Genomic DNA, 14,767 nt, shown 5'->3' on the forward strand with positions numbered 1-14,767 from the left:
ACAGACATCGATCAGCTCCCACATGGAAGCGGCCCCTCCCGCGCCTTGCTTAGTCCGCTGGTTCTGCAGCCCCCCTGCCGCGCAGAAGCCGCCCAGGCGGAGGCCGAGCAGGCTCATGACCCTCATGCACCTAGTCCTGCCCCGCGGAAGGGGTGGTGTACCATCCTCCCCCACTTCCCAAGGCTCAGGGGAAGAAGAGGGAGGGAGAGAGCAAGCCAGTCTCCCCTCGCCCTGCCCCCCAGAGTCAATTCTCTCCAGCACATCTGCTTCCATTCAAATACATCTCACACACACACACACACACACACACACACACACACACACGTCCACATCGTTACTCTTGATGGCACACATGCAGCTGCCTGCAAAGGTGCACAAACTCATCCATACACACTCAGTGGTGCACACACACCCTGGCACAACGTGCCCATTGCCCAGATACACAATTACTGGTACACACACTCAGGTCCACGAAAAACACACTCCCAGAAGCCTTCTCCCAGGGGAGCCCAGACCATCACTGCCTCGGCTCTCTGACACTTACTTGGTGGCGGAGAGAAGGCAATACCACCCAGACTGTCCCACCCAGGGCAAACCAGCCTGGGGGGGGAGGGGCCGGCGCCAGGACAGTGCCCGCTTGGTGCACTGGGGCGTTCCTGGCCTGGTGATTAGTGGGTCTGCAGTGCCGGAGAGGGCCCAGGAGCAAAGCCGGGGTGGGCTTAAATCCTGGCCGAGGAACGTGACCTTGTAAGAAGGTGATTCTGGGTCCCTGTGACCCTGACGCAGGCTCAGGCGGATTCCAAAGGTTCCTGGATGCCGGGCCCTCATTCTGACACTAGGTTCCAGTCGGATGGCACAGTTCTCTAGCACCATTAGACGTGCAGACATCTGCCTCCTCTGGCGACAGCATGGGCAAGCTGGTCCCTAATGCCCACCGACGCCCCGACAGCTTGGCCTGGCACTCATCAGTAGACCCACCACGCGCACGCACACACAGACACATACACCTGTCTAGGGTTTTCTTTGTTACTCTTCAGATTAGAGGAGACCAAAACGTTTGCCCAGAGTTTCAGAGGGGGACATTGATTTGGAACACACACCTGAGCCAGGAGCTCTAACTGCTCGATGTCAGGACAGCCCACACTGCTCAGGATGGAGAAAAAAGGTACGCCGCTCTCCCAAGTACATGCTGGGTCAGAATGCCCCAGGTGAGACCCAGGCTTGGCATTTATCTGTCATCAGGGCACAGGATTTTTCAGAATGAAGGGGTCAGATATCAACGGGTTCCTGTGAGTCCCCACTTAGAAAAAAACTGTCCTCCGGACTGTGCCTTTCTTTCTACCTTTGGCCACAGACATGACGTTCCTGCCCCCAGGGTCTGCTTTTGTTTAAAAGCATCCTGTCACTCTACCTGAGAAACCATACTGCCTGATGACTTCAAACATCAGTGTGGGCAAGAAATCCTTGCCTCACCTCCATGACTTGCTCCTGTCTCTACTCCCTTATCACCCTGAGCCCCAATCACACCAGCTGCATGGGACACAGACCAGCATTCGTCACGTCCCTCCTCCAGAGCTATTCCTCCCCTGACCCTGCACCACCACTCCTATTTGCCCCAGCCGGTACAGTCATTTTAGTCCTACAGCTATAAATCCATCAGAAGAAAAGTAGCTATGTTCCAAAAGCTCTGGAACAAAGCAGGACCTCCAATCACCTGTCTCGGGTGTCCACCCCAGCCTCCCCTGCCAGCAATCCAGAAGCTGGCACTGCCATGGCCAGGACCTCCAAACCCCAGCCTGCCCTGTTCTCATCCCCCACCCTGGCCTTGCCAACCACAGAACACCCAGCAAGGCCACGGGTCACGTACTCACAGAACACCAGAACTCCAAGAGAGCTCAGTCAAGCAGTCCAGCCTCTTCAACTTCAGGGGAAACAGGCGCAGAGAGCCAAGTGACTTGCCCAGAGCCAGAATGGGAATTAATGGAGTAGCCAGAATGAAGTCCTGGATTCCGAGCTCCCTTCACAGTGCTCTTTCCAACATCCTTCCCTGCTTCATAAAGCCCAGGAAAAGCATCACCTCCATCTCAGAATAAGCTGCTTGCGAACTTACCTGCCACAGGGGTCAGACTGCTGCCCCCAGGCCTGGTCTGCCCCCCTCTACTGCCCAGTGCCTCCCAGCTTCTCCGCTGGTTCTGACTCACCAGCAGTAGGAACTAGAGTTAGCTGGCTCATCCCTATGGCTCCCTCTGTGAGATCTCTCAACAGCTGTGGCCTGAGTCCAAGTCCTAAGGGAAGGGTTTGTTTCAGTGTCCTGAGGTGCTTGCGAATTCTTCACTGGGGCTAAATGCCTGGCCCTCCCGAGGAAGCTGAACCTTGTCACCCAGGCCTCAGGTACTGGCTAAGGTCCCCAGCTCCCGAATTCCCATCTGACCCTGCTTTCCATCCCTAGCCTGGAGGTCCTGCCACTGTGCCCCTCTCACCCAATTGGTCCCAACTGGTACCCACCAGGTCCTCACCAGCCATGTCTCTTCAGTCCCTGGACTACCTCCCTAGGCGCCTCAGCCGCCTCCCCTTACCTGCCCACTCTCCTCACACAGCTCCACCTTGGGGCAGGGCCTGCCTGGGCCACCACACCTATCCCTGTTCTAGGAATGACCTAATTTTCAGGTTCAACTGGACAGAAAAGTCCTGATATTTGTAGAGGAGACTTGCTACGCGCCCGCTCATAATAACCACAGCCAGCACATAATAGCACTCACCATGTGCCAGGCACTGCCCCAAGCACTCTATTAAGCTTTGCAAATATTAAGTCACTGAGTCCTCCCAACGATAGGTACTATTTCCTGTAGGTACTATTACGTCCATTTTAGTGATGAGGCCACAGAGGCTCATGGCAGTTAAATAGCTTTCCCAAGGTCACACATGCACTGTGCAAGTGCTTTGAATACTGTGAAGGAACAACTTTCTGGAACGTTAGGAAGCTGAAGCTGGAGCCATTGTTCGGAAACATGCAGACACTGAGCAGCTTCCCCTCCCACTCTAGCCCCACCCTCGCCAAAAGTATGTGGCTTTGGGGACATCACGTTGGTTTAAGAAGAGGAGAGCCTAACATTTTTTCTTGTGACAAGACAGCCTACATCTTGAAAAGAGAAGCACACATTGTTTTAATGTCAAGTACTCTCAAAACGGTGAAGTGAGCGCTAAGTACAAAGGGCTACTTTTACAATAAGAATTTGGCTACTTCCTCAACTTGGCAGAAACCTACCTTTGCCAAGAGTATCGCCAGCACTGCGTGTCCTGTGTGGGAACCAAGGAGCCAAAAGAAACCTGCACCAAGATGTGTTGTAGAGACTCCTGGCCAGTGTGGTCCCCTTGTCACCAATAAGCTCCAGGCCAATTAAATTAGGAGTTTGACTCTGCCTAGAGTGGATATGCATGTGGTCTGTTTCTAATTCACAGCCTACCTAAGAGTGTACACAATTCAATTCCCACTGTGACCCTTCACTATAAGAAAATCATCACCCCGACTTTATAGATGGGGAAACTGAGACTAAAGGGTATTAAGTAACTATCTACTTAATACACTTCTAAACTGTTTCAACTTTGCTTCTTCTATTTCTATAAGTGGCACACATGATTTTTATAATCAACCAAAACAATAAAGATGTTCCCACCTGGGCTACATTTACACAGCTAGTAAGAAGTGGAGCTGGGATTTGAACCAGGTCTGTCTAATAACAAAGCTCAAGCTCTTTCTAATGCCCCCTCTATGCCATCTCAGTGACCCACTCTTTTGGGAGTCCCAGCCCTCCCTAGACATGTTTGGTACAGGTCACGTCTTGCTTCCTTGTCCTTTTCTCCTATCCAAAACTTACTATAGGGGCGCCTGGGTGGTGCAGTTGGTTAAGCATCCAACTCTTGGTTTCAGTTCAGGTCATGAGTTCAGGGTCATGATCTCAGGGTTGTGAGATCGAGCCCCACGTCGAGCCCTGCATCAGGCTCCCCACTGAGCATGGAGCCTGCTTGGGATTTTCTCTCTCCCTCTCCCACTCTCAAAACAAAACAAAACCTCTCCCCCACCATACTCTCTTTCTCTCTCTCAAAACAAAACAAAACAACATTACAAAGCTGCAGTAATCAAAACAGTGAGATATTGGTATCTCCAAGAATAAATTCATACAGGGTGCCTGGGTGGCTCAGATGGTTAAGCGTCTGCCTTCGGCTCAGGTCATGATCCCAGGGTCCTGGGATCAAGTCCCACATCGGGCTCCCTGCTCCTTGGGTGCCTGCTTCTCCCTCTGCCTCTCTCTCTCTCTCTCTCTCTGTCTCTCATGAATAAATAAATAAAATCTTTAAAAAAAAAAAAAAGAATAAATTCATACATCTATGGCCAATAGATTTTTGACAAGAGTGCTATGTCCATTCTATAGTGTCTTCAACAAATGGTGCTGAGACAACTGGATACTGGATTTCCACACGCCAAGGAATGGAGTTGGACCTACATCTCACCAAAATAAACTCAAAATGGATCAATGACCTAAATATATGCTCTAAAACCACTTAGAAGAAAACGGTCAATTTTCATGACTGTGGATTTGGCAATGAATTTGTAAATATGACACCAAAAGCATAAACAAAAGAAAAAAATAGATAAATTGGACTTCCTCCAAATTAGAAACTTGTGTTTCAAAGGGCATTATCAAGAAAGTGAACCTCTGTTCACTGTTGGTAGGACTGTAAATTGGTACAACTGCTATGGAAAATAGTATAGGTTCCTCAAGAAATTAAAAATAGAGCTAGAACTACCATCTGATCTAGCAATCCTGCTTCAGCATATATTTCCAAAGGAAATGCAATCTGGATCTCAAAGGGATATTTCCACTCCCATGCTCCCCACAACATTATTCACAATAGCCCAGATATGGAAGCAACCTAAATGTCCACTGACAGAGGAATGGATAAAGAAAATATGGTGTATATATATACAATGAAATATTATTTGGCCTGAAAAAATAAGGAAGTTGCCATTTAGGACCACATGGATGAACCTGGAAGACATTATGCTAAGTGAAAAATGCCATTCACAGAAAGACAAATACTGCACGATCTCACTTTATGCGGAATCTAAAATAGTCAAAGTCATAGAAGCGAAGAGTAGAACTGTGGTCGCCAGGGGCTGGGTAGATGGGGAAAATGGGGAAATGTTGGCCAAAGGGTACAAAGTTTCAGTCATCCAAGATGAATGAGTTCTAGAGATCAGATGTACAGCATGGGGACGGTCGTTAACAATACTGTATTGTATCCTTGAAATTTGCTATGAGGATACATCTTAAGTTTTCTCATCATACACACAAAGAAAAGAAAAGAAAAAAAGAAAAAGAAAAGAAAGAAAGAGAAAGAAAGGAAGAAAATGGTAAGTATGTGAGGTGATGGGTATGTTAATTAGCTTGACTGTGGTCATCATTTCACAATGTATATGTATATCAAAACATCAAGTTGTACTCCTTAAATATATATATCTTCTACGTGTCAATTATACCTCAGTAAAGCTGAAAAAAATCAAACCACCAAAAATATCAACCAAAAGACATGCATTAAAATGTCCAGCGTTAATAATAACCAAAGCTGGGACACATCTCAAGTCCCTGTCACAGTGGAACGGATGAATTATGGTAAATCCACACAGAATACTACACAGCAATGAGAGTGAGCAAATTGCAATTTCATGCAAAACCATAGATGAATCCACTGCTAAACTAAAGACGGAAGACACAAAAGAGTACCCCTGGTACTCCTAAATTAAGTTAAAAATAGACAAAACTAATCTCTCCAGTTAGAAGTCAGTCTAATTGAAGTCAGGATGGAGGTAGCCTTGTGTTAGAGGGCAGAAATAATTCAAGGCAGACCTTGAATTCACTTTATGAAAATTCACCAAATTCTTCACTTATGACTTGTGCACTTTTTCATATGCGGGTTATATACTTCAATAAAGAGTTTATTTAAAAACAAAATACATAGGCAAAGGACTTGAATGGACATTTCTCTAAAGATCTATGAATGGTCAAGAAGCACATGAAAAGATGCTCAACATCAGTCATCAGGGAAATGTCAATCAGAACCACAGTGAGAAACCATTTTGCCAGTCCCAGGATGGTTTAAAACCAGAAAATAACAGGTGTTGCCGAGGATGTGGAGAAATGGGAACCTCAGGCACCGCTGCTGGGAAGGTAAAATGGTGCAGTTGCTGTGACAAACAGCTGGGCAGGGCGCCTGGGGGGCTCAGTCAGTTAAGCATCTGCCTTCTGCTCAGGTCATGATCCCAGGGTCCTGGGATCGAGCCCCGCGTCGGGCTCCCTGCTCCACCGTGGGGAGCCTGCTTCTCCCTCTACCCTCCCCCGCTTCATGATCTCTCTCTCTCTCTCTCACTCTCTCTCCTCAAATAAATAAAATCTAAAAAAAACCCCAAAAAACAAAAACCAAAAACCAGCTGGGTGGTTCCTCCAAAAGCTAAACATGGAATTCGTACATAATCCAGCAATTTCACTCCTATTATACACCCAAAAGAGTTGAAAACAGGGACTGGAACACATATTTGTATGCCAGTGTTCACTGCGGCATTTTCATAATGGCCAAAAAGTGAAAACAACCCAAGTATCCATCAACAGAGTAAGGGAGAGGGGTGCCTGGGTGGCTCAGTCGTTGGGCGTCTGCCTTCTGCTCGGGTCATGATCCCGGGGTCCTGGGATCGAGCCCCGCATTGGGCTCCCTCCTCAGCGGGAAGCCCACTTCTCCCTCTCCCACTCCCCCTGCTTGTGTTCCTGCTCTCGTTGTCTCTCTCTCTCTGTCAAATAAATAAATAAACAAATCTTAAAAAAAAAAAAAAAAACAGAGTAAGGGAGAAACAAACCATGCACACAGTGTGATATTATTCAATCAAGAAGGGAAAGATGTACTCATGTACGCTACAACATGGAAGGACCTTGAAGACATCATGTTAGGTGAAGTAGCCAGACACAAAAGGAAAAATACTGTATGCTTCCACTTACATGTAATATCTAGAATAGGAAACTTCATAAAGACAGAAAGGAAATTGGAGGTTACCAGGCCTAGGGAGAGGGGCCAGTGAGGAGTTACTTCTTACTAAGTACAAAGTGTTTGTTTGGAGTGATGAATAAGATTTGGAAATAGTGGTGATGGTTGCACAACACTGTGAATGTACTTGATGCCACTGAACTGTACACTTAGAAATCAAGGAAATGGCTAATTTTATGTTCTATATATGACTACAGTAAAAAAAAAAAATACCTGCATTGCTATACACTGACAATTAACTATTGGAAATTGAATGAAAAATATACTATTTACAGTATCATTGAAAAATATGCAATACTTCAGGATAAATCTTATAAAAGAGGTGAAAGACTTATACTCTGAAAACTACAAAGTACGCCTGAGAGAAATGAAAAGATCATCTAAATAAACAGAAAGATATATCACGTTTATAGGTGGAAAGCCCAACATTACCAAGAGTCAACTCTCCCCAAATTGATCTATAGATTCAACACAATCCTAATTAAAAGCCCAGCAGGCTTTTGTTTTGTTTTGTTTTTGCAGAACTTGAAAACCTCTTTGTAAAAGGAATGTGAAATTAACAAGGACCCAGAATAGCCAAACAGCTTTGAAGAAGAAGACCATCCTGGTTTCTCCAGGGCTTGGGTGAATGACTCTCCAAGTCATTCTTTTGATCTTGCTTTGACTCCACACTCACCAGGCAGCCTTTTGATTTTACTTGCCAAGTAGCTTGAAGATTGGGTATGGGCCCTGGGCAGGGCCATAAACACTGCAATAACTGCAAAGAGATCTTCACAACTCTAGAGTAATAAATGGGTCTTCTGATTGGGGAGCAGGGAAGAAGAAGAAGAAGAAGAACAACAACAACAACAACAAAGTTGAAGGTCCAAAACTACCTGATTTCAAGACCCTTTACAAAGCTATAGTCATCCAGATAGTGTGACATTGGCATTGAGAAAAGCAAATAGATCAATGGAACAGAATAGAGAGTAGAGAAATAAATACAATGACAACTGGTTTTTGAGAAAGATGCAAAAAAAGTAAAGTCCTTTCAACAAGTGGTGCTGGAACAATAGATATCTTTCTTTTTTTCAATGAACCTCATTCCATATACAAAAGTTAACTCAAAATGAAGTGCAGACCTAAAATGCTAAGCCTAAAATTAGAAAATTCCTAAGAGAAAACGTTTGTTGCTTTGCATTAGGCCATGATTTCTTAGATAAGACACTAGAAGCACAATCCATACCCCAAAGATACAGATGTAGTGAAAAGAAGTGGTACATGCACCCCAATGTTCATAGCAGCAATGTCCACAACAGCCAAACTGTGGAAGGAGCTGAGATGCTCTTCAACAGGTGAACGGATAAAGAAGATATGGTTTATATATACAATGGAATATTACTCAGCCATCAGAAAAGATGAATACCCACCATTTGCACCGACATGGATGGAACTGAAGGGGATTATGCTAAGTGAAATAAGTCAAGCAGAGAAAGACAATTATCATATAGTTTCACCCATATGTGGAACATAAGGAATAGTGTAGAGGACCACAGGGGAAGAGAGGGAAAACTGAATGGGGAGAAATCAGAGAGGGAGACAAACCATGAGAGACTCTGGACTCCGGGAAACAAACTGAGGGTTACAGAAGGGAGGGGGGTGGGGGAATGGGGTAACCGGGTGATGGGTATTAAGGAGGGCACGTGTTGTGATGAGCACTGCAGCTAATGGATCGTTGAACACTACATCACAAACTAATGATGTACTATATGCTGGCTCACTGAACATAAGAAAAAAGACTACATTGGTAAATTGGGCTGCAGAGAGCTAGATTTCTGCTCTTCAAAATATATGAGACTGAAAAGAAAGCCACAGACTTGGAGAAAATATTTGCAGGTCACATATCTGATAAAGGACATGCATCCAGAATATGCAAAGAATTCTCAAAACTCAATAGTAAGGACACAAATCACCCAATAACAAATGGGGAAAAGATTTTAACAGATACTTCCCCCAAAAGAAGCACGGATGGCAAATAAGCACATGAAATTATGCTCAATATCATTAATCATTAAAAAAATGCAGATAAAGTCACAATAACCCATCACCACTACATAACTGTTAGATGGCCAAAATTTAGAAGACTGACCATACCAAGTTGTCCTAAGGATATAGAGGAATTGGAACTCTCATACACTGCTCAGGGGAATGTAAAATGGTACAACCACTTTGAAAAAGTTGCAGTTTTTAAAAAGTTAAATGTATACCTACCCCCCAAAAATAATGTATACCTACCAGGTGATCCAGCCATCCCATTCGTAGGTATTTATCCGAGAGAAATAAAAACATATATCTTATACAAAGGCCTGTGCATAAACAATCACAAAAGTTACATTTGTAAGAGCCAAAAACTGGAAAACACTCAAGTGTCTACCAACAGAGGAATGGATAAACTGTGGCATCGCCGCATAATCGAATACTACTCAGCAAAAAAAAAAAAAAAAAAGAAAAAGAAATGAACAACTGAGTCATGCAACAACATGGAAAAATATCAAAATAACTATGGCTGCATGAAAAAAGTCAGACCAAAAAAGAAGTACCCACTGAATGATTCCAATTATATAAAATTCTAGGATATGCAAACAAATCAGATCAGTGGTTCCCTGAGGATAGGAGGAGGGTAGGGGTTGGCGGAAGGAAGTATTATAAAGGGACACGAGGACACACTGGCCTCCTTGCTGTACTGAAATACACTAAGCACACTCCTACCTTACAACCTTTTTACTTGCTGTTCCCCCTTCCATGGAACATTCTTCCCCATTCACTCCCTTGCTTTGTATAGGTCTCTGCTGAAATATCACCTTCTCAGAGTTTCTCTTACTGTCTGGTGGCAGGGAGAGAGACACGGACAAAAGTGTGCATAGGCTATGTCATTGCTAAGTGACTTATATGCTAAGTGCAAAGAAGAAAAATAGAGCTGAGCAAAAGGGAGAGAATATGACTATGTAGAGGTTGGGGTGGGGGTGAATATGTAGTATTATATTGTCTGGTTGGGGAAACTCTTGGCGTGGCAGTGATGTGGAGTCAGGAAGTTACAGAAGATCCAGGCCGATGTGATCTCAAAGGAGCAGGAGGAACTATCATCTGCTTAGGGTTTGGGGGTGTGGATAGGGTCCAGTAAGAGGGGCCTTGACTATGATGCAGAAGAGCAGCTGTGGGGGAATGGGAGTGAAGCTAAGCAGGGAGAAGGGAAAGACTGCTGACGGCACAGCAGAAGAGGAAGTCCCTGCACGTGGTGACAGTCGGCAGGGCTGCACAGTTGTTGTGGCAGTGTTCTGATGCCACGATGACAAAGGAGGTGGGGGTTCTACTGCTGGTCCATGCAGGACTGGAGTGGTGGTGAGCATGTGCAAGGACACAGAAAGTGATGGTAGTGAGTGATTCAGATGATCTCCCATGTGGTCCAGGCTGGGAAAGGAAGAAGAGAGACCAGGAAAATGCTGGCAGGAGAAAATGCAGACATAAAGGCACCGGATGACTCAATAAGGTGGTGCGAAGAATGTATGAGGGAGGTACAGGAGGCCAGAGATTGGGATATTAGTGCGTAAGATATCAGAAGTGAGGCAATCTCAGGGGCCAACATCTAGGAATGTGTCCTGTGAATAACTGAAGAGAAGTTTCTAGAATGGCAAAGGTCCAGAAATTGTGAGTGAAGAGTGCTACTTGGTGATGTACATAGCCCTGAAACCTCTGGGATCATGACTGGAGCTTGAATGGAGGCAAGAATGTTAACCAAGTGCCAAGCTCTTGAGAACACATAGACTTGAGGGTACATACTGCGTGCCAGTCATCTTTCATGAATCATTTCATTTTACCTTCATAACAATGAGGGATATAGATAAGAAGAGACAGATAGAATGGTGAGACTTGGAGAGTTCAAGGTCACTGTCAAAGTTTTGAGTTCCTTTGGCTACAAGGATGCTGAAGAGGGAATACAGAGTTATCAGTGAAGGGTCTGGCTTTGAATACGTTGAGTTCAGGGTGTTGGTGGAATATATATGTGGAGATGTCCACAAGGATTTAGAGATGTAAGGTTCAGGCTCAGCAAAAAGACTGGAGTTGAAGATATGGATCTCTATGTTAAAAGCACTGAGGTGATAACTGGGACCAGGGTGTAGCCTGAGAATAGAATGGAAGAGAGGGGAATTTTGGCATGTGCTCACACTGGGACAGTGGGGACCAAGAGGAGTGAGCAATTAATGTAAGCTGCATATTGGGGTAGATTGTAAAAATGGCCACAAATTCTTTACAGCTCTTCCCTTCGAGAGGTGAAACTTATTCCTCTCCCTTGAATGTGGGTTGACAGTTTTACTTTCTTTGACCAATACAATGTGGCAGAGTGATGTGCATGTCCCAAACCTAGGCCTCAAGAGCCCTTGTAGCTTCTGCTTTCTCACTGGGAATCTACCAGCATGTGCACAAACCTGGGCTAGCCTGCTGGAAGATGAGAGAGCATCATTCTCTCTCTCTCTCTCAATCTCTTGCCCCCCTCCCCCCAAAGAGAGAGGCTCCAGATGTGCTAGCCCTCCCAGCTGAGGCACCGCACACGTTCACAAGTACAGCCTAAAGAAGCCACGCCTGGGCCGGATCACAAAAACTGCCCATCTGAGCCCAGCCCAAATGGCTATCCACAGAATCTTGAGCTAATTAGAACAACTAGTATTTTAAGCCGTTAAATTTAAGAGTAATTTGTTACACGGCACTAGATAACTGATATACATATGGCCTGAGAAGCAAAGGTGGAAACAGATGAAAAGAACAGGTAATATAACGCAGAGAGGTCAACTTCTATGGGGATGTGGAGGAGAGTGGTTTCCCGGGTTCAAAGATGTGGTGGGGGCAGAAGCCAGAGAACAGGGTCAGAAAGTGTTAACTGTTAATGGCGGGGTGGTTTGCTTCTAGGGGGTGGGGATGGGGGCAGCAGGATCACAGAATTTCACTTTTATTTTTTTATTTTTTTTTAAAAGATTTTATTTATTTATTTGACAGAGAGAGACAGAGAGAGAAAGGGAACACAAGCAGGGGGAGTGGGAGAGGGAGAAGCAGGCTTCCCGTGGAGCAGGGAGCCCAATGTGGGGCTCGATCCCAGGACCCTGGGATCATGACCTGAGCCGAAGGCAGATGCTTAATGACTGAGCCACCCAGGCGCCTCAGAATTTCACTTTTAATACCTGGGTACTACATACATGTGTTGCTTATATAGTATTTTTAACAGTTTATTGAGGACTGTGCAATTTTTAAATAATTCAATTCTTAAAAATTTTTAAAAACTAAGTACTAACAGGAGAATGGAGGTGGGTGATATAGACCAATGCTTCCAGAGGAAAAGCTGAACCAGCCCTAATCAAATCATCTGGGAAGGATTATGCAAATCTTGACACTAGAGTTCCACGTCTGGAGATTGGGATTCAGTTAGTTTGGACACGGGCCAGGGAAGCGACTTTCTTCCCATGGCTCCCCAGTTTTGAGACTGTCAGGGTGAGAAGAAAAGCATGCTGAGGACAGAACCCCAGGAAAACTCTTTATTCAGAAGTCTAAAAAAGAGAAGGATTTTCAGACTAAGCCTCTATGTTCTCAGAGATATTTACAATATTTATGAATAAAACAGCAATGGGTATCACTTATTACTATGTTATCTCATCTAATCCTTCTAATCCTTCCCACTTCACAGAAAAAACTGAAGCCTAGAGAGGGAAAGCAACTTGTTCCAGGTGAGTTGGGTGGAGTCAGGATTTGAACCCAGGTTGTCTGATTCCAGAGTCTTGCTGTTTTTGTAGGGAAAATATTTAGTTATTATATAGAACTTTTCAATTTAAAATTTCCCTTCTATATATGTATTAGGCCTTTGGCATATGCTACCACTGATTTCTACTAGAATCTAGACTGTGAGCTCCTCTGGGGGAGGGAACTGTGTCTTTTTATCTCCTTATCTCCAGGGCCCCACACATAGTTTGCAGTCAATACATATTTGTTGAATAAGCAAATGAATGTGTGGTTTGGGATTTGAACACAAGCTTGGAGGGTTTATTATTTTAAGTTTAATACTCTGATCATTTTTGACTCCCTCTCCATAGGAAACACTACTTTTCAAAAGGGCACCTTCACTGGAATTGGGCGGTGGGCAGCAAGCAGATGGCTAGGATTGCACAGTGCAGGGTTCAGGAGGAAACAGAATCAACCAATTCAGACCACATTTCCCCCCCAAAGAAGGCCTTGAAAGCAAACAAAGGGGTGTACCAGTTGCACTCGTCTTGAGGAGGGAGACTGACAAGCTTTAATAGGTTTACAGGCTGAGACATCGACAGTAGAGGGAAAGGCGAAAAAGGAAAAAGATGGGATCAATTGGGGGAGAGTCAATAGGGTCCTAGGGGGATGCAGCTGGGGCAGGAGGGACACCTGTTCCTCTGAATCTCGAAAGACCGGCTGTCAGAGATGCAGGAAGGTTTTTAGCAGAGTGAAGGGAAGGAGCGCGCCAGAAGCAGGATTGAGGAAGGGGAGAGCAACCCAGTTCATGAAGTTTCTCTTCCAGCTCTATTTAGGGCCATGGATCAGAAAATTTAACTCCAGAGATCCTCATGGGGTTATGAACTTTGAAAACAACAACAACAAAAACCTATCTACTATCATCATGGTTTCATTTTAAAAAGCGAAGTGACATTTAACACACCAAAAATAGGCAGAAAGGACAAAAATCTCAGAATAAATCTCTGCTTGATGACCAACTCATTCGGTTGTCCTCATTTTTCTCACTTCACCTGGAAGGATGATTCCTCCCGGCAGGACCAGTGCGTGGGGAGCGCGGCGCCCAGCCGCCCACGCCGGCAGCCTCTCTCGGTCCCCGCGGGGCGGGCGGGGAGCCTGGCAACGCGGCGCGCGCCCCGACAGCCGGCCCGGGGCTGCCCTCCCGCTCTGCGGAGCAGGCGGCGGGCGACCCGCGGTCCGGGCAGCGAGCGGGGGCGCTCTCCCCCCCCACCGAGGGGACCCCTCCTCGCCCCACTGCGCGGCCCGCCCGGCAGCCCCTCCACGCTCCCTCGTGCAGTTGCGGCGCTGGGGGGGCCACCGCAGGGCAGCCGGACTGGGGTGGGGGTGGGGTGCGAGGTGGGTGGCCGCTCGCGGGTCCCGGTACCCGGGTGTCCTCCTCTGCCGGCTCTGCCCCGCAGGTGTGAGGACACCCTCCGCTCGGCTCCGGCTTCGGATGTCCGCGGCTCCGGGTTCCGACGACCCGGACGCTCCAGGGTCCGGGTGCAGCCCGGGGGTCTGCTCCCCGCCAGCGCCGCTTCCCCCGCCGCCGTGCGCGCGGGGGAGGGCGCCCACGCAGGGCCACGCGGAGGGCCGGGGGAGCCCACGCTGTAGGCGGCCACCCTACCTGTCGTAGCTCCAGCGGCTGTAGGACAGGGTCCGGTGGCTGCTGACTCCCTCCATCGCCGCCTCCCAGCTCGGCTCTGGGCTCCGCGGCGGCAGCAGCGGCTGCGCTGGGCTCGGCGCTCGCTCGCGGCGGGCCGGGCCGGGGCGCGGGCGGAGGACCGTACCATTCGGCCCCCCCACTGGGGGGGGGTGACCCCCCCTCCGGCTCTGCCAATGGCGGGGACGCGAGGGCGGCGGGGACCCGGGCCCGCGGGGCCCCCTCCCCCGCGCT

General features: G+C 46.9%; 1 protein-coding gene across 1 annotated transcript in view; it reads right to left on the bottom strand.

The window, feature by feature from the left end:
* The window catches only part of TUB (TUB bipartite transcription factor), an 84,310-nt gene extending 69,661 nt beyond the window's left edge, over nt 1-14,649 (bottom strand). Inside the window, exon 1 of the mRNA XM_032427383.1 lies at nt 14,498-14,649. Coding sequence (XP_032283274.1) covers nt 14,498-14,553 — 56 coding nt within the window. The 5' untranslated portion in view covers nt 14,554-14,649. The remainder of the gene's footprint in view (nt 1-14,497) is intronic.
* Nucleotides 14,650-14,767: the final 118 nt, after the last annotated feature.

Source organism: Phoca vitulina, unplaced genomic scaffold (assembly GCF_004348235.1).
Source record: "Phoca vitulina isolate PV1807 unplaced genomic scaffold, GSC_HSeal_1.0 scaffold36, whole genome shotgun sequence".
Taxonomy (NCBI): Eukaryota; Metazoa; Chordata; class Mammalia; order Carnivora; family Phocidae; genus Phoca; species Phoca vitulina.